The following is a 22,871-nucleotide window of genomic DNA, read 5'->3' on the forward strand; positions in this document are numbered from 1 at the left end:
AATAAACCAAACGAAGCCTAAGACAATTGCAACTATTCATAAAATCAATTTTGGAACTACTAAAAGAAAAAAATTTGGTATCTAAAGTTACTATATAACTTCTTTAAAATAATGAAAATAGAACTGCAAAATCCCGATTTGAAAAAACATGAAACATATCTACATCACTAAAATATAAGTTGATGGGCTCAATATGAAAAGCTATTCTATGTTACAAAATTTTATAAATTATAATACAACATCCAATCTTTATCCCATTACATGAGATCAACTACATGAATCATTTTTTTCCATTATGTCCTATTAGGAGTCAGATTCTCATTTAAATCTAATAAATAAAGATAGTTTCTAATATTTTCTAACCAAATCTTTATATGAATTATATGCTAAAAATTGACCAGATTGTGATCTGAAAATAAAAACTAAGGAAAAACTATCCTAAACAAACTCTTTTTCTCTTTACATGAGAAAGCAAACATCTTTGTACAAATTAAAGCACAACTCTCAATCTTTACCAAAAGAATTTTCTAACAAGCAACCAGAATCAAATGCTAATAATAATTCCATCTTCCCGTTTGGCATTTCATAGCTAAAAACTACCATAACAAGTTTTTTAACAAAGCTTAAACAGGCAATCTTTTGTTACATTCTGTTCTATGTTCATCAAGCCGATGATTCCTGCTTTGAAGCATGTCTTGTGACTTCCATTAGGAGTTGAGGATTCACCTGAGCTAAAAGCCCTATTCATCTTTTCACATTAGGTCGTGTAATACACATTAGTGGCAAAGAAAGGCTATTCAGTGGGGGCTGCAACCTTAACAATTGCAGAAAAATATGAAATTTTTGAACAAAAAAGGGAAAAAGGTAAGTGGATGTGTGCAACTTCAATTCTGCTGCGGTGTCAGTTCGATGGCAACACAAACAATATAAAAGCATCAGAAGATCGAGGATGGCAACTCGGGGGATACTCGATCGGCCACTCGCCCATACTGCAAACAGAAATAAATCCTTATCTTAAGCATTCAGTCATAGAAAATTAGAAAATGTACATTTTTATGGAAATCAACTACGACAACATCAGCTAGTTAACCTTTTTTTTTTCGGGACATTTAGGTCATTTAAGACAAATTCATACACATAACGCATACACAAAGACTCGAACCCATGACCTCTTAGTTGGAAGCCTAAACTCTCAACCAACAGGCTAAGGTGAGCTGTGTTCAGCTTGTTAGCTCGTTAAAGATTTTAAAAGTTGTTAAGATCCTGCGACCGAATCCTACTTGTATCAATTTATGCTTTGACACTCTTGACTTTCCCAGCAAAAAATTGTTCAGACCGACGTTGGTCGACTTCAGACCGACGTGGTGGAGGGAAAAACTCTAGATCGCTAGGCCACGGCTCTAATGTTTAACGTATATTCAAATATTCAATAGCATGTTCAATTCATTAGTACAATTTGTTAGGAACTGAGGAAAGGCATTCAAGAGATAATGCTACACTATCCCACCCATTAGCCCAAGATTTTGGTACATTGAGTTGGTGAAAACAATAATTTGTGCAATATACAATCACATTGGCTGTTAATTTTCATTCCTCTCCATATATTAATACCAACACGTCAAAAGTTTTCTGAGCATATTAGGTGGGGGAGTGTAGCATTACTCCATACAAGTAAAATCAATTGTGATGAACTTTATGATCATAATCTAATAGATAGCATGATAGAACTAGAGCCTCCCTATATATATAAAGAGAGAGGGAGAGAGGGAGAGAGAGAGAAAGTTGGATGTAAAATACAAATTTCACAAGAACAGTAATTATATAAGAGAGACTTTAACGTACTTTTTCTTGCAAGTACTTGTCACGTATGGCACTGAGGAAGGAATTAGAGCAATTTTGCTGCAAAGCTTGCATAGCCAGCACTACATGTTGAAGATCTGAAGCTTTGTATGAGGTGTAATACTCAAGGGTACGATTCTAAGTAGAAGTAATAACTATAATAAGCAGTAGGCACATATTAAAAAAGAAATGAGCAAAGACAAACGTGTGTATATACCCAAGGGTGATCAGACTGATCCAATGTCCATCTGGCAAGGAATACAGCAGATGCAGCTATAACTGAAGGAAGAAACTCTAAGAAGCTATATTCCACCAATGTCAACTCAGCCAAGAAATTTGCCGCATATCCTAGAGTAAGTGAAGGAACCTGTAAATTGGAAAAGAAAAAACTGAGTCGTTTTTTCATTAAATTTATTTAAAAGAAAGGTAACAAAATCACTTATGTTTATGCATAAAAAGAATAACACTATAAGTGGCTATCAAAACAAGTCTAATAAATGCTTTGTAAGATTAGCATAATATTCCGCAAGTCAACATCATTATAGAAGTGACCATATTGATGTGGGGCTCAAAGACTAGTCATATTTTCACGTTTGAAATAAAAAGTAGTTCACTTGCATTCGTTTTTCATCTTTTTGAGATGTATTTAGTTAATTGCATTCGTTTTATATGTTCATGGGTGAAAAAAACGAAACATATATTAAATTGTGGAATTAAAATAAATCTACCTTGTAAGTTGACTGCGCAGCTCTGAGGAATCTCCTGCAAGTATAATAGAATTATGATATTAAAGTATGAAGTATGAACCTTCATGAATCTAGCATAAACTTAGTTCTGAAACAAACCTTAAAAATGTTTTTATTGTAGGGAAAGACAGTCTAAATTCCAAATAGTCGAGTACTTGAATCTCCATTTTAAGTACCTACAAGTGAAAAAGTTGGCCGATGATTATGGTATTATTGAATTTTTCTCTTTTCATTCTTCATACTATGATAAAATTTCTCGGTTAAATTGCAATATCGTTCTGAAAGGAACAAGATAAGCATACATCTTCTTTGGTGTAGGTGTTATCTGTAATAAAGCAAAATTCCTCAACTCGAGGAGCACAAATTTCTTCATATTTTCTGCATAAGACAAAAATAGAAGAAATTGACGTCAAAGTCTCCACTCTGCACAAATAACATAATAAAAATGAAGTAAAAAAATTTTAAATTAAAATTGACAATGTTCATAGAAATCAGGGTCGATGCCAAAAGAAAAATCAATATTGATTATTAGGCGAGCATCCAACAAGAAAACTTTCGGAATGCAATATGCATATTTTTATAATGAAAAGAACAAAAGGAAATGAAGAATGCATTAGAAATCACATAAATTCAAGAAGAATTATGTGATTCAAGCTACAGATTCAATCTTACTGTCACAGATACTGGCAAACTGGTAAGAAACGGAAAATGAAAATTAAGGTGGAGAGATTGAAAAAAGATGCATTTAATCTGAAGCTAATCTGCATTTAGATTTCATTTACTTATTTTAATCAAGTAAATTTAACCCAAAAACCCCATTGGTTTGCATGAAGCACCAACGCAAAAAAATTGTTTAACATAACAAAGTGCATCTTGATAAGAATATTCGTTTCATTTTAAAGCAGGAATAATATTAAAAATTAACAAGGAATTTTTAACCATGTGTTAAAAATAATCTACATAATCATTCTCAGTTGAATTTGCTAGAAAATGATTTCATATTTTCCAAAGTTAACCAAATAATGTTTTATATTCTTAAAAAAGACAATGCAACTATAGATTCATATTAAGAGAGGCCTTCAGCACGTGCTGATGCAGTGCACATTTTATTGCCTATAGAATGACATGGAGGAACCACTAAAATTCAAATGCTGAAAGTATAAAGAAAGCCTAAAACAGACTCAACTATAAAACTTAAACAGAAGTTTTAATTTTTTTAATAAACAGAAGTTTTAAAAATCAGTTTCAGACGTTACAATAAATTTCTAGTTTTGATTTGATTGAATTTGTACTTTCACTATTTGTTTTCGGATGATTTTTTTTTAGAGAAAATGACTAAAATGATCCCCTTTTTTGTTAATTATAATGAAAAATAATTGACTAAACAAATCCCTTGACTCTTTATGAAAGATCAAAATGATCCCCAACTATATTAAAGAATCACTTTGGTCCCTCAACTCCTTAAAAATAAACCAAAATACTCCCACCATGTGGGACTATTTTGATTCATTTTTAAAGACTTGAGAGACCAAAATAGTTCTTTAATAAAGTTGGGGATCATTTTGATCTTTGATAAAGAGTCAAGGAACCATTTGTCATTTTCCTTTTTTTTTTAACTATCAATAATTATATGCAAACACCTAAAATATTCTACGATAAAAGTTATAATTATTCTAACTTCTACGAAGTCGATGGAATTATTGATATAAATAATTAACTTCAAGCTATTTCTTGGTTAAATTACAAAAATAAAATATATCTTTATAATAAATTGACATGGTAGATAGGAGATGAACCGCAACTGCAGTAACATATGTCTATTTCTTGTTCTTGAATAAGGTGTAAATTTGGAGTTGTGGGCAGTATTAAGCAAGTATCTAGTGGCAAGCGAATATGGAATTTCATCCCAAAGCTGCCTGGCAATAGGCCTTTAATGGCCAATATTACCAAAATTCAAAGAAGCCAAAAGGTATTGGACAAAACCTAGATGAAAATTTAATCTTAAATTAAGGCCTCTCAACTATAAATAAGTTAAGTTTCACATAGCTTTTTAATGAAATGAATATAAAAGCGGCAATTCCAGATAGCTTAAGGTAACGTAAGGCAACTTTGAGGCATCAACACCTAATATCTTCGAAAAACATAAAACAAACGAGTACATTAAATTATACAAGGAACCTTACGATGCAATCAGCATGCATGTTATACCAAGAAGCTGCAACCTTTGCCTTTCGATATAGTTTTGAGAAAGAAAGCAATCAATGACAGAAACAGTAAGATAAAGTGTATCGGGAACAAGCCTATACTCCTCAGCAACCTGAAAACGAAAAATAGAGTATCAGCAATTTCCCGACACAGGAAAAGTAAACAAGGTTAGCATTCGTGAATCGTACAGTTTAAGTATACAGAGCAAATAATAGATCAGTAATAAGTATTATTTACACAAAAAAAATAGAAAACTGATGTTAGTTAAAAAAAATGATGTCTTTGATCATTACACAACAAATTCTTAGTTATTGACTCAATATATAACATGAATTAAATGGCGAGGAAAGGTTCAGGCTTCTTTGCTAAAATCTGAAAAAGGGTTAGCTAATGTGTTAAGTATTGATTAAGTATTCATGGATCGCCTGATGAGGTAAGCACCAAGCTCCTTGAGGGAAAGCTTTAAAAGTTAAAGAAAAGGATCAAAATGATCCATTGACTCTTTATGAAAAATCAAATTAGTCTCAAACTGTATTAAAATACTTTTGATCACTTAACTCTTTAAAAAGGATTCCTTTTTAAGTACTTGAGGGACAAAAATGACCATTTAATATAGTTGTGATCATTTTGATCCTTCATAAAAAGTTAAGGGATCATTTTGATACTTTTCTCCTTAAAAATAATTAGATGATTTTATAAAAGTTAGGTAGCTTTGCCCTGTGTTGATGACTATATGATTTGATATATGAAAGCTTAATTCCCATGAAAGTATGAGATAATTTTGAATTTTTTATGAAGGATATGAGGAAAAAAAAGAGTGGGGAAGGAAAAAAAAAAAGACAAGGAAATCACAAGCAATATCAATTTCAAGAGGTGAAAGTCTCATCACTACAAACCAATATCAATTTTAGATTTTTTTTTGTATCTTAGTTATATTCTTTTACTCGTCTTGAGTGACTTGAAGCCTCTTTTTTATTTATTGAGCAAGATCGTACATATGTTTCCGGAAGAGCTGGTGAGTGACCTTTTATTATAAAACATGAATATGGCTACTTAGTTAATAGATCAAATCCTCTCTCCTCTCCCATGAAAAGCTAAGCCAAAAAAGTTTGTGTTCTTTTTTTTTGTTTGATCATTTTATAATTAGTTTGTGATTCATCGTTCTTGCTCTTATGCTGCTGCATCCATAACATAGAATTAGGCATACTCTTCCCCTAACAACTAGTACCAAAGTAGGGGATTTTAAGGCATAAAATGATCATAAAGTTTTCAAGATCAAGAAGGTTAATGGCTCAAAGATTTATAGCCATGGAGAACCAAGATACGTAGTATTTAGTTCAGAAAAAAAAACAACTATAACAGGTTTGTGGCTTAAGTTGGATAGTTTAAGTAATTACACAGGGCCAAAAGCCTCTCCAATAAACTCTATTCAAATCAAAGACTCTACATGCTTTGTATGAAAAACAGTATGCCAATTAAATCGATAGAAAATATACAACCATCGAATAATGGCTTAACTGCGACATGGAAAAAGTTACGAGGAGAGAAGCATGAAAAACTTTTCATTAATTGCTTGGTAGAGCTGTAAGAACCGGTTGGTCCGGTTCAGCTAAACCGGACCATTTCAATAAATTGGGCAGGCGTGAGCGAGATCGCGAGCTTAGGCAAGCACAAGCGACGGTTCGTTCATGCTAATGTGCGAAATAGTGCATTTGAAAATGAAAAACGACGACTCCTTATGTTTGATAATTTTGTCTCGCTCCTATTTCACCCCACGAATAGAAAAGTCTTTGAGCAAGAGAAGGTTGACTGAGAGGAATAAGGGAAGTAAGGGAAAAAAAAAAAGAAATAAAGAAAGGGAGAAAGGAAGAGAGGCTTACAAGCAAGCTACAAGGAGGAAGCGATTTCAACGGGAAGGAACAGTGTGCGTGTGGTTTAAGGTTTGGAGAAAAGGAAGAAGGTAAACTTTTATTATTTTTCTAAAATTGTTAATATATGTATGCATTTAGAAAATGAATAAACTTAATATTTATATGTTAATTATTATGAATTTAATTAACAAGAATATATAATTTGGGAGAAAATATAGGTATTTTAAAAGGAGACTTGTATTATATATATTTTGTAATATTAAATTTAAAATATCTTAATATAATAATATTTAAATTCTTCACAATTAAGTTCATAAATCATTCATATGGCTCTTTCATTACGATTCACATTCCTAAGATACTCTTTAGGCTCTAATATCGCTTTTGTCACGACCCGTCCTGGTGACTCGAATTAACGAGGCAGGAACATAGGTTAGACGATGATTTAAATTTTTATTTGCTAAATCCATTTCAATAATCTGAAAGAGCAACTAAAACTTCAAAAAAATATAAATTAATTTAAAATGAATTAGATACCTTTCATTTGGTGAGTCACGTATAAGGTACACATTTTCACATCTTATACTCATTTTGATTATATTAAATTATACTTGAAAATATTATAGCAACTGAAAGTAAGCTACAACTATGCGAGTAAATATGTTTCTAAATTACAACAATATGCATGAACATTTCAATTCATATCATAAGTAATTTTATTTAGATTTATTTCATTTCAAGACTTTCAATATTATGCATCATTTAGGATGCTAAAGTCATTAAAATCAACCGCCTTCTCATAATCTTCATTGAAGAGTTTATAAAAATACCTCATTCACCTTTGTTGAATATCTTCTTTCTAATAAAAGCACTTTTTGATTTTTATCCTAAATACACTTCACTTAAACTAAATCCTTACTATGCTTATCTTTGTGTTTGACTAACTTATACATATATCTTTCACCCTCAGTATTTAATCATTTATATAAATCATTAAAAGCTAAAATCTTTACATCGCATATTGCTTTCTTACACTCTATATGGGCATCTTTTATCTTTCCAATTATCAGAATTTTTACATCTAAACAAATTTTTATAACAATTCTTCTTATTTTTTTTAAATTCTTTCTTTACTAGATTTAAATGAGAATTTGACTTTTAACCGGAAAAAATGGCGAAAAAGGATTCATGTAGCCGACCCCACTTAGTGGGACAAAGGCTTAATGTTGTTGTTGTAAAACTTTTTAATTTTGCCACCAACTATTTTTACTATTAGTAGCTTTTCCCTTTGATAATCCAAGCACATTTTTTTGCAACATTCTTAATATCACTAGTTACTTTTTCCCACATAATATTAGCTTATTCATGCACATACACAATTTTAAGATCTAGCATCTTACTCTTAAAAATATTTTTATTAATATTCTTAAAATGTCCTATTCTAATCCTAGAACAACATTTTACTTTATTTGTTATTTTCTACTCCTTTATCTTAAATTCAAAAACTAATAAGTGATGCTGAGCACATAAACTTTCACTTGGAATAACTTTACAATTTTTGCAACATAAATGATCTATTTTTCTTACAATAAAATAATCAATCTGAGTTTTAATATATCCATTCTTATAAGTGATGAGATGCTCACCTCTTTTTTTAAATAAGATATTAACATTTACAAAATCATAAGCTAAAAAAAATCTAATATGATCTTACCACATTTATTAGTCGCTCCAAAGTTATTTATCTCTCTACCACAATGTCCATTTAAATCTCCTCCAATAATTTTTTTTCTTCAAATGGTATCTTTTGTATTAATTTTTCTAAGTTATTCTAAAATTTTAATTTTGAACTCATATCCAAAACTATTTAAGGAGCATAAACGCTTATAATATTAATAATTTTAGCATCAACAACAATATTTTAAGCTATAATTTTATCTTCAATTATGTTAATTTTGACAACATTATCCTTCAAACTCTTATCTATAATCACAGCTACATCATTTTTAATATCACTCAAATTAAAATACCATAGTTTAAATCCTAAACTATTAATCTTCTTAGCCTTCTCTCCAACCCATTTAATTTCCTAACTGCATAAAATGTTTATCTTCCTATGAATCATAATATTTATTAATTCCATTAATTTGCATGTAAAGGAATCTCTATTCCAAGTTCCTATCCTAATTTAGTTTCATGAACTAACTTCTTTGGCTACATCCACCCACGATGTAGGAATTATTTATTAAACACTGGACCCGGGAGTCAGTGCAGCGGCCCTTGCACACTTATCGTTGTATTTAGGCTATACAGTGCGTCGCTTCCAGGGAATGCCCTAGCATTAACAAAATGTATTAAATGATTCATGTCATGATTATTCATTAAGTTTTATGCTGGTTGTCGACAACCTAACGCAACCCTTCACTTTTCTCATCTAGGACTTGAGACTTGGAATTGGAGCTACTTGGAAAACAAGACATAATATTCAGTTGCCTCCATCTTTTCCAAATGGAGATACCAAGGTTGGTGCACCTTTGACTTGCAACGGTGAAATGAATTCTGATCCCCCCCCCTAACCATAAGTTCATGCAAAAGCCCTGAATTTCATTTTCTAAACGCACTGTCCCGCTAGTGAATAGGATTTTATTCGTTAATGATAAATCTATGAATGCGTAGTAATGATTTACCTCCTCATATTTAGATATTTTTCCTTTGATTGTCATGAATCATAATGTATATAAAAAACTAAATGTATTAATTAAAAGAATAATTAAACATAAACAAACTCAATTTATCACACTCTAATAAATAAAAATTATTAATTGATTTAAATTAAATAAATTAACAATATAACCTAAATGAATTAAATTAAATAGGCAAAATAAAATTAATAAAATTCTAAAATAAAATTAAATAATTAAACTTAAATGATTATATCACATTAATTAAGCATTAGATAAAACCAAATAAAACATTAAAATTTTAAATAAAGTAAATAGAAATCCATTAATAATGATCTAATTTTAATCATCTCAAATGAAATAAGATTGCATCATTAATATAATTCAATTTGATATAATTAAATGAATTCATAATTAAATGTTAAAAATTTGATTAAAAGGCCCTTATGCATTATGTTTGATTCATTTGGAGGGCATAATAACATTGGATTTATGGGTATTTAATAAAGTTTCAATTTAGATTGTTTACTAGGGCCACTGGTTCTAGTTCTATGTTAGAGCGTTAGTGTGTTTTGGTGTGATGTGAGTGCCTTTTCCTAGAGGATATCCTTGATATGTGTGTTTACTTTATGTACTCTAGATATTATGCATGCATTTTATAAACCTTACTCACAATGCACTCTGTCTACATACATACATCATAACATTACTATTCAAGTAAAATATCAAAGTAAAATGCACCTAAGATGCTTGAACAAAAAGATACAAAATAGAAAGTAAAGTGTCATGATTGTATATTTAGATCGAGTTATACAAATTCAAAGAGTTGTAAAAGGTTAAAGGTGGTTTCTTATATATACGCGTAGGGACTTCAAAAGATAATTCCTTCTTCTTAGGAGGGCGTTCTCTTTTGGATTTCTATAGCATAGTTGGAGTCAAAAGATGATAAGTAATCACATTTAAACAAATTTCACTTATAGAAGTAGAAAAATAGGTTTGTTGCGGTGAAGCCTAGCAACCTTACTTTCTTACAGACTCTGGGTTATATTTAACTTCCAAATAAATGAATAAAATATTTTCTTTATGCATCTGCTTCATGCGTCATCATGCGTGGCGCTAGATAGATTTACTTAATATTTTGATTTAACTCTCTGAATTAAATATTATTGATTTCTTAGGATAGAACCATCTTTTCTTGCATTCACAAGGCGACTGATTGTGTTAAGAACTTAGTTGGCAGCTTACTCCAGACAAACATAAGCCTAAATTGTACACCCTTCAGTGTGTCTTTTCTAACTCCTGATAAATTTTGAATTTCATTTCTCCCAGGTAAATTAATCTTTGATCTTCTAAACTTAAATTTTTAATCAAATATTCATATATTTTAAAAAATCAAATCATCGCTAAAGATAAAGAGAAGAGCTTATCCTCTTCGGAATAGAATATAGCAACCAACTTTGTGAACCAAACTAAGAAGATATTAAAAATAACATCCTTAATAGAGAATATTTTTTGGTCGACACCTAACATGTAATTAATCACGGGGGCTTGCGCCCGTGGGAAACCGACACCTATATCAAATAAATCTCATTTGAGCTGATGTATTGAATGAGTGAAATCTCGTGAATATTGAGTTATGCATATTATTATACATCGAGATGTGTAGGTGAAAGCTGCTATTTTTCATGGATAATCATATGCATAATTCCATCTGCTCTCCCATCTGCCTTCTTCTGTAAGCGAAAAGGTCTATAATAGTTTTGTAATACGGGATAGTTCAGTCGTAACCTTTACATTCTAAACCCCACAATTGGAAAAGCCCGCTAGAGAATCATTTCAGCAGTAGCTCACCAAGGCGGAAGTCGTTCTCACGAAAGTCACGAATGGAGCTCGGTGGAGGACCATAAAGGATTGACTAGGTGTGTAACTCAATTTTGCAAATAAAAAAATGTTGTAGGAAATGTTGGCAACATCTTTAATAAAGAAATGACATAAGACCTACACTAATAAAGAAATGATATGAGTTGTACTTACACAACTTTCAAAATTTCTTTCAAATGACCTAGTTTTTCAAAACGACAACTCAAATGTAAAGCTTTTATTCATTTTTGCACCAACTAGAGCTTTATCAAGCTTTATCAAACTCGAGCTCGTTATGTTTTCGAGCTCGACTTTATGCTCAAGCTCGTAACTCAATAAGCTTGACTCGAGAGCTTGTTAATGAGTCGAATTCGAACCGGCTTGGCAACATCTTTAATAAAGAAATGACATAAAACCTACAATAATAAAGAAATGATATGAGTTGTACTTACACAACTTCCACAACTTCTTTCAAATGACCTAGTTTTTCAAAACGACAACTCGAATGTACAACTTTTATTCATTTTTAATACCAAATATAATTTTTTTAAATTTTATTTAATAAAAAGAAGCCTGCTTATGAGTCAACTAGCCAAGTTTTATCAAACTCGATATCGTTTTGTTTTCGAGCTAGACTTTATGCTCGAGCTCGTAACTCAACAAGCTCGACTCGAGAGATCATTAATGAGTTGAATTCAAGCCAGTTCGGCTCATTTACACCCCTAATTAGTAATTATAACAATATTCGTTTAAGCAATGGAATGATAATGGAACAACAAGTGATGTACTATGATAGGATGTGGTCTTGAGTGCATGTAGACATTACTCATTATAAATCACTATCTAAATGAATTTAATTCCATTATTTGATACAAACATATCGATATAACTTTAATGATAAAGATTAAGCTTTGTTTCTATGGAGCTCTTTATCTTATAAGTATTTTAGAGATATCATGATATATAAACATGATACAATAAGCTTATCGGGTTTTCAAAAATTCTTTTTTTTTAAGGTGGTGATTGTGAAGCTTGAGAGAGATGATTAACTAGCTAAAGGTTTACAATAGCTTAGGGGGAGATCTAATAAGCATGGTGTAATACTCATATATTCAATTCTAACCATGAAACAACCATAACACTTAGGGGTGTCAAAATGGGTATTTGAGTCAGGTTCGGGATGAACCCGGAATTGACCCAAGTTCAATTCAGCTGACCCAAATCCAACTTGGCTTAATAAACGGATCAAAAATTCAGACCAATACACGACCCGCCAGGTTACCGGGACCTGGCTCAACACGAGATTTTTCGGATAAGATTCGGGTCGGGTTATCGGGTGGGGTCAATATTTGACACCCCTAATAACACTCTTATACATCTATGCTTTTTAAAAATATTTATATAAATAAAAACTTGATTGATGAGATGCTTTAACATGCTTATTAAAATATATTTTAAAATTATTTTGGTCTTAAAAAAATTAATAACTATTTGATTCAAAACAAAGACATGATCCCTTAAAATTTTATAAGACATGTTTTTAACAAATAATCTTATTAAATGGTTACAAGTCGGATTTGTAAACCGTATTCGTTATATCATAGATAATGTTATGTTCCAATTATAACAAAATTTTCATAATTTTATAGGCATCGTAGATATGAAAATAAGAGATTGTTTATTTAATTGTAATTCTTAAGAAATTGATACATGTTAGTACATGTGAGCTTTCTAAAATCCTCTGGTGTTTGTTTAGCAAAATAATTTCAACAGAGTATTCTGGACTTGATAAGCTATTTTAAAGATATTTTTTCATAATTTTAAAACTCCGGATTTGAAGATATAAAAAAATTTATATAAACTTTAAGCTTAAAATTAATTAATTCTTATAATTATAATTATACCCTTAACATACCTTATTATAAAAATCAATCCCACATCAAGAGCATCTATTAGCCATTTTCAGTTCCAAACCAGAGAAGGATAAGAGGAAAATTTTGAAGAAAAAGAGAGGGAGGAGAGAGAAGTCAGGGTTTTGAGGCTTAGAGTCGATTTTGTCGGTCAGGCCAATTGGGAATATTATTCGTTTGGAGATAAGCTACCATTACTTTGCCTCTGATTTTAGTTATTTTGCTTATGTTGTGTTTTCTATATTTTAATTTGATAAGAACTTACAAAAGCTGTGATATCTTAATTTTTAAAAAACTTGCAAAGTGAAAATTTTAGTATGTAATAATTGTACTCGTTCTGCAAATGTTGACATAATCATATTGAGTTTTCGCCAGATATTGTAGTATTTTAAAACATATTATCTAGGTTGAGTAAGACAAATAAATTCAAATTTTAATAAATATTTGTTGCATCAAATTTATACAAAATGGATGACATCATATCTACTATAGTTTATTTGTTGTGGTTATTATGTGAAAATGAGCATATTGAATTGTCCTTAGAATTTCACTATTTTTATACATGTAAATTTTATATGCACTTGAAATGATACAATAAGTTAAATATTGAGCGCGGTATCAGATGTTTACTATGTTATAAATAGTGCGAAATATGTGCATGCAAGAAAGGCTAACTACTATATAATTCAAAATGACGGAGATATGATATCCTATGTAAGAGGATGTGTCGACGAGCTTTACTTTAAATATATAAGTAGTGTAAACCCAATGCAGGATGGGAGATATAAGGGGGAGTTGATGTAGCATAGAGAATTACTTATTCAATATATGTTTAGTTTTCTCTCAAAACTAATTGATAGCATGCATATTATTTCATTTTCTTGCATTGAATACAATTGTAAGTTTCATGTAACCTACTGGGTCGTTTGCTCATTCTTTATTATATTTATATCTTTCAGAAAAAGGTAAGGCCCCAATAGAGTACCGTTATGATTTTATTGTTAGAAGTACACTTTTATTGTTATAGATGATTATTCTATAAATATGGATAAATATATTTTGTTGAATGTATTGAAAAACCATGATTACAGTATGCATATATTTTGGATGTAAATAATCCAAATGTGTGTGTGTGTCTATATATATATATAGGATGATGGCTTATATTTTATTTCTATATACTAATGGTTTAGTGGCTCTATGTTGTCAAATTGAATGGTAAAAAAAATCAAATAGATCTTGGACAAAATCTATCTCATGCCCGACTTAATATAATATGTTATGATATATAAGTTAAGTTAAGTTGAGTTGTAAAATATGATACCCCTCTAATCATTATAGGAGTAATTACAAGGATATCGCTTACTTTTATCTTAAGATAAAATGTCACATAAATTAGATTGCCATGTTTTGAAGTGGAAAGAGCAACTAGCATATCACAAGTTCACAACTAAAAAGAGAAGTTAGCCAATGTAGCTGTAATTGCACATTGTTGAGAATTGGACTATGTTTCTTGGTGACTGATTAAGTCATATGCAAAAAACAATGGCTTATACACTCGTTCAAGCCACAAGTATCTTATTTTAGATATATTTTTCAAGTATGAGCAACAAGTCATGGAAGCTAAGTTTATATAAGAAGTACAATAATGTGCAAAACTAGAGGTTCTAACACTGTGAAGTTGAGGCCACATAATGCTGTGACTATTCATAGTCTGGAGATAGTGTTAGATTTAGGAAAAAATATAATGCAGTTAAGTGCTCTCATTATTGCAAGATGTAAGTTCTCTAGTAATGATAAAGCCCTTATGCTTTATAGGCATACTTTAAATTGTATTGTGTTACAGCTTGAAAGGCAAAAACAGCGAGAAAACAACGAATAGATTTGTAGGAGATGAAAATTAAAATATGAAATTATATTGTCGAAATAAACACGGGAAATAGATGTTAGAACACCATAAGGTACAAGTGATCCACTATTGGAGGGTGGATAGATTCTCCCAAACCTAGGCGCAACTAGGAACCCAGAATACAACAACTCCTCTCTAAAAAAAATAGCAATCAACACTTGGTAAACTTAAAGAAAATAGCCCTATTTATACACCACTTAGAAATTCCTTCTATGGTAGGTAATTAAAGGTGTGGAGGGTCCCAAGTGTGACTTTTCATGTTCCAAGGGTGACTTTTTATATCCCAATGGTGGCTTTTTCATGTCTAGAGGATGGTTGTTCATATCTCAAGGGTGGCTTTTCATATCCCAATGGTGGCTTTTCATGTCTCAAGGGAGGTGGACCCAAGGGTGCTAATCCCGTAATATATTCGCATCCAATGAATATAATGGAATCTATTTCTTTTTTTAAGTGCAACGTCAATAGTTGATGTATTGAATTCAAAAACATTATAAAAGACTCATAATTCGGAGGAAGCCAAGGAGAGTTAACTTCCAAGATACAAGAGATGCTTCAAAATAAATAAAGGAAGAAGTTAAGTGGGAGACTTTTAAAGGCGATCAAGAAAATCAATCTTGTGTTGTAGAGTCTGATCCAATGCCAGATCATAATTTTGAAGCATTCATGGCTAGGGGACGACTACTTAGGAGTGCAAAAAAATCAAAGGCAAGTGCATGATCAGGATTGATGGTGCAAAAAGATAAAAACAACATTTGTGTTACAAAAGTCTCTCATAAGTACTCAATTCAAGTGACGTTTAAGTAGGATAAGATTGCAAGGTGCTAAGAAGCCCTTTGAGGCTTTTGTAGTTTAGAATACTTGGCCTGGAGATGAGGAATCTCTGAGTAATACATATTTTGCCATAATATTGAGTAGGGGGGATTTCTTAGGCATTGATTAAATTTCTAGAATGAATTATATGATACCACATATTTCAAGATTTTTTTGTGTGAAAACTAGAAAATAGGTTGAGCAATTTGTTAGGTATCAACCCGATCTTCCCGTATGAATCACATAATGAGGTAAGTATCAAGTTTCACACGTAGAAACTTAAAGAATTTGTAGCTTTGCATTAGATAGGTGGTTATATAAGTTGATGCATGGTAGCTTAATTGGCATACAAGCATGAAGCGATCTTAAGATTTTTGTGAAGGATTTAAAAATCTACTGGGAAGAAAGATAAGAGGGGGAGAAGGTGAAATAAAGAGAAAGAAATCAAAAACTCATTTTTAGTAGTTCAAAGTGTGATCTTAACAAACTGTTGATGCCTTTTTGAGGAAAGTAGCTAATTTTTTAGTATTCGATTGATCCTCCTCTTTGTTTATCTCTTACAATTTATTTTTCTTAATTATCTTGGAAGAATTGGGGCTTTTTTCTTTATTGAACATGGGTGTATTCAAATTTTGGGAAGAGCTGGCAAGTATCTTTATATTATAAATAATTATGGCTTTTTTATTAGTGATCGAATCCCCTCACCTCTCTCGTCGATGTAGGCTTAAATAAGTTGAACCATATAAATTTTAGTGTTCTCCTTTTAAAGCATTGCGTACACTTTTTCAAAAAAAAAAAAAACCCTTTGATTATCTCCATCAACCGCTAATTACTAGTATTCCTAACACAAAAAACATAGCTAAATTATCACTATTTCATATTATTGTGCAAGCAATTTGTCGCACATGCACAAACAAGGAATATTTAGACAAAAAAATTCTTAAATAACCAAAGTATCATCTTTTGCCCCATTGCTGCATTGCTGACATGTTAAGGGGCAATGTCTACAAAAAAAAAGCCGCATTTAAAGTCGGCCACCAGAAGGATCCAGCTATTTTTCCCATTTTGATTACCAAATTCTTCTATAGATCAACTTTGCAATCTCTTTTATCTTTTTCATACAAATCATTGAGTTTATCACCATCACTTGTTCCGGTAGATTTCTAAGTCCAATATTTTATTCTAAAATGGCTATTTTTGAATGATTTTATTAGTTCATTCAGTTAGCAGAGATAATTATAAAGGAATTGGAGGGCATATTAAGTGATTGATCTTCACATATTAGTCAAAGTTTTTGAGATAGGTGCCTTCACACCTAGGGTTCCTACCAATTTCACTTCTTCTCCCTAGTAATTCCCTATATCATAGTGATGCAAGCAGTAGATGGACAAAGACAACTAGAACAGCTATAACAGCAGCCATCCCAAATAAGCCATTCAAAACATGTAAACAGTGGAAATTATATCCCAGCATTGTAGATGTAAATGCTATGAATTAAAAATATAATTTCCGACGCTCGCAAGTTAATCACTTCCTACAAATTTCACATGCCAGAATAAAGAAAAATTGCATAAAATTTATATTTTTTTATAATAAATCAGGCAGGAGAAGTTTTGCTTGGTGCAGCCATATTTATTTTTGTCAACTGCTCTAACTGGAAGATAAAGTGTTTGAATGTTAAAAATGATATGCATGCAAATTAAAAAAAGTTTTGACAAAAAACATGAACTCATCAAACAAACTATTGAATACCTCCACTAGCCAGTCAATTAAGATGCCTCTCATTCTCTGAGTGATATCTCGCTGCACAGTTTCCAAAAAGTTTGAACAGGGATTCCGAGTAAGCTGAGCATAGAAAAAAACAAACTCATGGAGTAAATCTTCAATTGGGCTGAAGAGAAGACGTGCAATTGTGCAAGAAATTTTAAAAACCATACATCAACTCTAGCAAAGAAGCCATAAATTGATTACTGAAAGGCCTTCAATCCAGATAAAAAGGATCGCATGATAGTTACTAATCTTTTTGTTGTATCAAAGTCAAAGGAGCAACATGGATCACCTCTGCAGTTCGAAGGTTATAATGAATAACGCTGGCATAGGGGCTGCACATTTGAGCGTTTGAAAGGTCGGAGTCAATGTCTTGAACTCCCGAGCAACTTAAGCTGTCATGATCCTCAGAAAGAATGCCTTCAACTACAGTCAGAATTTCATAGAATAATTAACACGAGAAGAAACACAGAGAAAAAAAACTAAAATCAATCATGGTATGTGCATTAGGCATTTATAAGTATCAATTGAATTATAAACAATCGAATTGAAACTAAATTCAAGAATGCCTTTAATGTTCAGGCCAATCATGAAACCAAACAATTTGAACATCAAAGTTGCTCTGATTTAAAGGGGGTTCAATTGACTTATGAACTGTCAAATGAAAACTAAAATCAGGAATGTCTTCACTGTTCAGGCCAAGAATGTAACCATAAAATTAGCACGTCAATGTTGCTCTGACTTAAAAGGGGATTTAGAATTCTAGTAGTTTCAGAAGTATAAGCCGGCCACAGAGTGCTAACCATTCGCTTTCTTACAAGTCTCTCCTAGTCTATTTCCCTCCACCATTGCTGCAGGAAATGAGGTTCCCCGATCATTAACATTGTCTTCAACATGTACGGTGAACAAACTGTCCTTCGTGCAAATTGAATCTGTATTATCTTTTCTTTTGAAAATCTTCACATTCTGCATTTCTTTGTCTTTTCCAATGTTACCATCACCATGAGATAGCATACTATTGGCAGAAGCGGCAGGGGAAATTTTTAGCTTTTTTTGGTCAGACATTGTTCTAGCTTTAGATTGTCCTGATATGACTTGCTGCGTGCAAGCCTTGATCTGAACAGAAATATCAAAAAAAGGCCAAAATCCACATTTGAGCATATGAAAAGGGAAATGAAAGTGAAGCACTTATGCTTGATAAACCAATGATGGTATAAAAATACTCAATTTGAAGTTTACCAGAATAAAAACAAATTGAAAGCATGGATTACCTGCATTTTTGCTGCATTCAAGCAATTTCTATAAGAATTCTCACAGCATAAATCTGAGATATCCTTAAGCACTTCTCTTTTGTTGTTCTGTGAAACTGCAACACTAGGTACAGCACAATCGTTCTCATCAGATTTCACTCTTTTTCTTCTTCCTATCAGTCTTTGCTTTTTATCTGGTTTTGGCGGTGGTCTAGGCAGCGATATCCTGCCATGAGAAGCTAAGGTGCCAGCTTTAGCTCGTGTTACCGGACCTGTGGTCTTCCCAAAACTAAAAGTTGATGAAGCTTGTTTCTTCATGGAGACACAATGTTAAGCTTGAAGGATAACAAAAACAAAATCTTCAATGGATGATGCCTGCCGGGCCGCCTCCAACTGAAAATAAAAATGAAACATTAAAAATATGCAGTCTTAAAAGTATAAGACATGCTTCAAGAACACTTCAGAATTATTCAATATAGCATTTTTGGATTATTTCTCGCATATATTTTATTTTACATATTTGATATAAATATTATTTTCACTAGGATTATCTTGTATTATATTTATACTCTAATTGAAAGTCCAAATTTGGAGAGAAAACAAGAGAATTACAAAGAAAGTTGTTACTTTTGCTTGATTAAGAGTTTGAAATGAGAAGAAAAAAAATGAATGAGGATAATTTCAAACTATAAAGAGGAGTTTGTTTCTCTCTAACCAGAAATCAGGGCAAGAAATTAATAAAGATGTGATAGCCCACTTAAAAGAGAGATGAACCAACAAATGCCAGTTCGAATAAACCGGCAAGCCGGTTTTGCATTTAAAGCAGCAAGAGAGAAGGAAATGAGGATGAGAGCATAAGTGAGAAAGAGAAACATACAGGGAGACAGAGAAAGCAAATGAGCAAAGAGGTATAAGTAATTTGGGTGTACTTGTAATTGACTGAGAAAGATACTGAAGTGATAGAGTAAGCGGAAAAAGATCAATCAATAAAGAGAGACAGAGATGGCGAACCAAGGGATAGAGAGGGAGAGGCGAAACAAAAGGGCAATGACAATACATAGAAATAAATATTTACCCTTATTTTCACTCATAAGGGCAATGACAATGATCAATTCATAAGATAATAAACTCATCCTTAGATTTCAAACTTGTGGCAATTAATCTCAATTCTGACAAGTCCTTTGTTTCCTTCGGTTCAAAATAGTTTCATCAAAAATATTTAAAGCATCAAATACTCGAAGAAGAAAAAGGCAGTGGAACGCCTCCAAAAACAAGGTTCAGAATTACCTTCAACATCAGGATCTCCTTAAAACAAAAACAAAAATTCGTCTGCATGCATAACAAATTCCAAATGCCAAAAAATAAGAGAAAATGGCAAGCAAATACTACGAGATCATAAATCCCAACGAAACTTGCAAAAATAAAAAAGAAATCGCACCAATGAGAAGCTATGGGTATTTCTGAGACACAAGTGGCTGTCTGTGAAAAACATTGGTTTGAATGAAGCATAAAAATTTCTTAAAAGCAACATAAAAGTATTCCAAACAAATCCTAAGTTTCAAATTTGTCAAAATTTTATAAAGTGTAGCATTACTCATACTCGGATACTTCTTGGCGATCTTTATTCTAATCAAATAAACATTTTCTCTGACAGTTTATTGAAAAATATTTCAAGTGCAGCCATCCAAACGCACATACAAATAAAAAATCAGCTAAGTGAGGACTCTAAATCGAAGCAGTTCATAACCCATGCATCAAACTGTCCTGCTTTATACACCAAAATTTCTAAAATCTGGCAAAGGGAAACTTTGTGTGATATAAATTAACATTTTGTAATCTTTTTTTTTTTAGGTCTTAATTCTTAGTTTTGTAATACACAGTTGAATAGAGAATTGACCTTTATTTTTTCTTTCAGATTGTATGTTGTAAGTTTATTCAGCAATAAGAGTTTAGCAGGCCAATTTTCATGTGAAGGTATGTTGGTACCTTCTAAATCAAATTCTTCTAAACTTTTATATTTTTTAATGGATGGTGGTGTCAGGTTTTCTTTTCAAACAGGAATTCGGAAGATGATTGCTCCTCTTAAGAAAACATTAGACATATGGATCACAGAAAACGTGAGAGATTTTTTTTTTCTGTAGTTCAAATTTGAAAATTTTTCTGTGCAAGAGTTAAGTTCTTATAATTACAAAAAATTTAAATTAATTAACTAATTAATTATTACATTATTATTTGTGTACTATTTAGATGCTATTGCTTAAATTCAAATTATTTTGAAATGAATAAATATAACATAAAAAGAGTTGGAAGTATAATTGATAACTTTTTTATTGTGATAATAGTGTAAGTGTCTAAAAAGTATTTGGATTTTGAAGTTGAGTATTTGTTTTGTGGAAGTTACTGCTGCTGCTACTATGATGAAGTGAATTAGCGATTGTAGGGTTTAGGACATCCATGGATAAAATAAGTTCCTTCCACACCCAAACTTCCATTCCTTCCAAAAAATGAAAATGACCGAGTACTAAAAACACAAATCGAACGTGAAACACAAAGAAGACAACTATAAAGCCGTATATCAACACGGCCTAGAAAGAAATCCCCAATCTTATGGGTATTTATAGGTACCTGAAGCTGCCGATAGAACTTCCAAGATGCCAACATTTGCGATTCAGTCGTTGGGCATACAAAATGCTTCGTCTTCCAGCATTTACTGTGACTGTTATGTATACGAAGGGTTCAGTAAGTGGGATTGGTAAATGAAAACGGACGGGAATGCCGAAATCCAAACGAATGTTGATTGTGATCGTGCTGGACGTGATTAGAGGAAGGATACAGGAACCGAAATGCGAATGGCTACTATGGTATTCTATTAATAGATAGATGTAGGCAAGAAGAACCGTTATAGTACAAGTTGAAGAGGCCAAATTTTTGAAGAAGAAACCCTACCGGAGAAAATGACAGTGAGCGGGAAGTCTAGGGCAAGGCAAGCCGAAGAGTCCGAATAGGAAACAGGGGAAGTCGCAGTTATGTATAGGAAGCGATGGCCAAATCCCTCGCCAAAAGGCAATGGAGGGTTAACAGGTCATTAATTTGGGTTAAATGAGAATTAATTAGCCTATAGACAAGTTTAAATGAGATTTGGACTTTGGCCAGGACCACAAACAGTAGAAATCATCAATAATTACAAAAATTATTAAGTATGGAGTTTTGATGCCGTCCGGACTCCAATCAACTGAAGACCCGTCGGGCTTAACTCTGTTGGTGGGTGAGCATGGTTCGGAATCTCCAACCCATGTTGGATTTCTCTCACGAGCGACACGACTGCTTAAGTGAGGAGAAAATAAGTGTTGTTCTGCACCTGTGGAGTTGATTGCTGCTAGCCCCATCGAGAGATTAGTTACTCCGTCAAGTATCTTCTCGGACAAATATGAAATACCCCAGTTCAAAAAAAAAAAAATTCAACTAAAACATAAACCAATTTGGGAAGAAAACCTTAGAAAATGAGGAAGAACTTATAGTGAAATTTTTTAAAGCTCCAATGAGCAAATTAATAGGTCTAAAGTTTTTGAGGAATTCACCATCTAAATTTTTGGGAATAAAATAAATGTGAGTTGAGCTCAAAATGTTTACAAAATGTTTATACAATATATTTTCAACATGAGATGTAACTTGGTCGTCATTTATTTATTTATAAATTTTATGTTTGTAAGTGCAAAATGCATTGATGTTTTTTCATCTATATCAATACATGCAATTGTCTATGCATTTATGCATACAAAAGTTTTCAGTTCATATTACATCCACCAATTATACCTACATTTTCAAATTTGCACTCATGTCCATATTATTCAAATACCTTATAAGATGTTCCATCAATGTATCCATGCTTCATAGCCTGAATTCCAACTTCAACAAGACATATCCTTTAAGAAAGATAGAGTCAATTCTTCTTGTACATAGAAAGTAGCTGTTAGCTACTTTTTATGTTTTTCATTCAATTATTTTTGTTGGATAGCATAAGAC

The 22,871-nt window shown here is 31.9% G+C and overlaps 1 protein-coding gene across 1 annotated transcript; it reads right to left on the reverse strand.

The window, feature by feature from the left end:
• Positions 1-490: 490 nt before the first annotated feature.
• Positions 491-21,896, reverse strand: LOC110096412 (cyclin-A2-1). The gene is made up of 12 exons (XM_028695296.1): positions 21,474-21,896; positions 18,870-19,241; positions 18,402-18,714; positions 17,891-18,024; positions 17,584-17,676; positions 4,769-4,902; positions 2,888-2,963; positions 2,685-2,761; positions 2,568-2,601; positions 2,057-2,206; positions 1,843-1,977; positions 491-989 (listed from the first exon to the last, which is right to left on the reverse strand). Exons 2-12 carry the CDS (start codon positions 19,164-19,166, stop codon positions 936-938), a joined length of 1,497 nt encoding a protein of 498 aa, XP_028551129.1. The 5' UTR covers positions 19,167-19,241; positions 21,474-21,896; the 3' UTR covers positions 491-935.
• Between the last annotated feature and the right edge of the window lie 975 nt (positions 21,897-22,871).

Source organism: Dendrobium catenatum, unplaced genomic scaffold (assembly GCF_001605985.2).
Source record: "Dendrobium catenatum unplaced genomic scaffold, ASM160598v2 fragScaff_scaffold_621, whole genome shotgun sequence".
Classification (NCBI taxonomy): Eukaryota; Viridiplantae; Streptophyta; class Magnoliopsida; order Asparagales; family Orchidaceae; genus Dendrobium; species Dendrobium catenatum.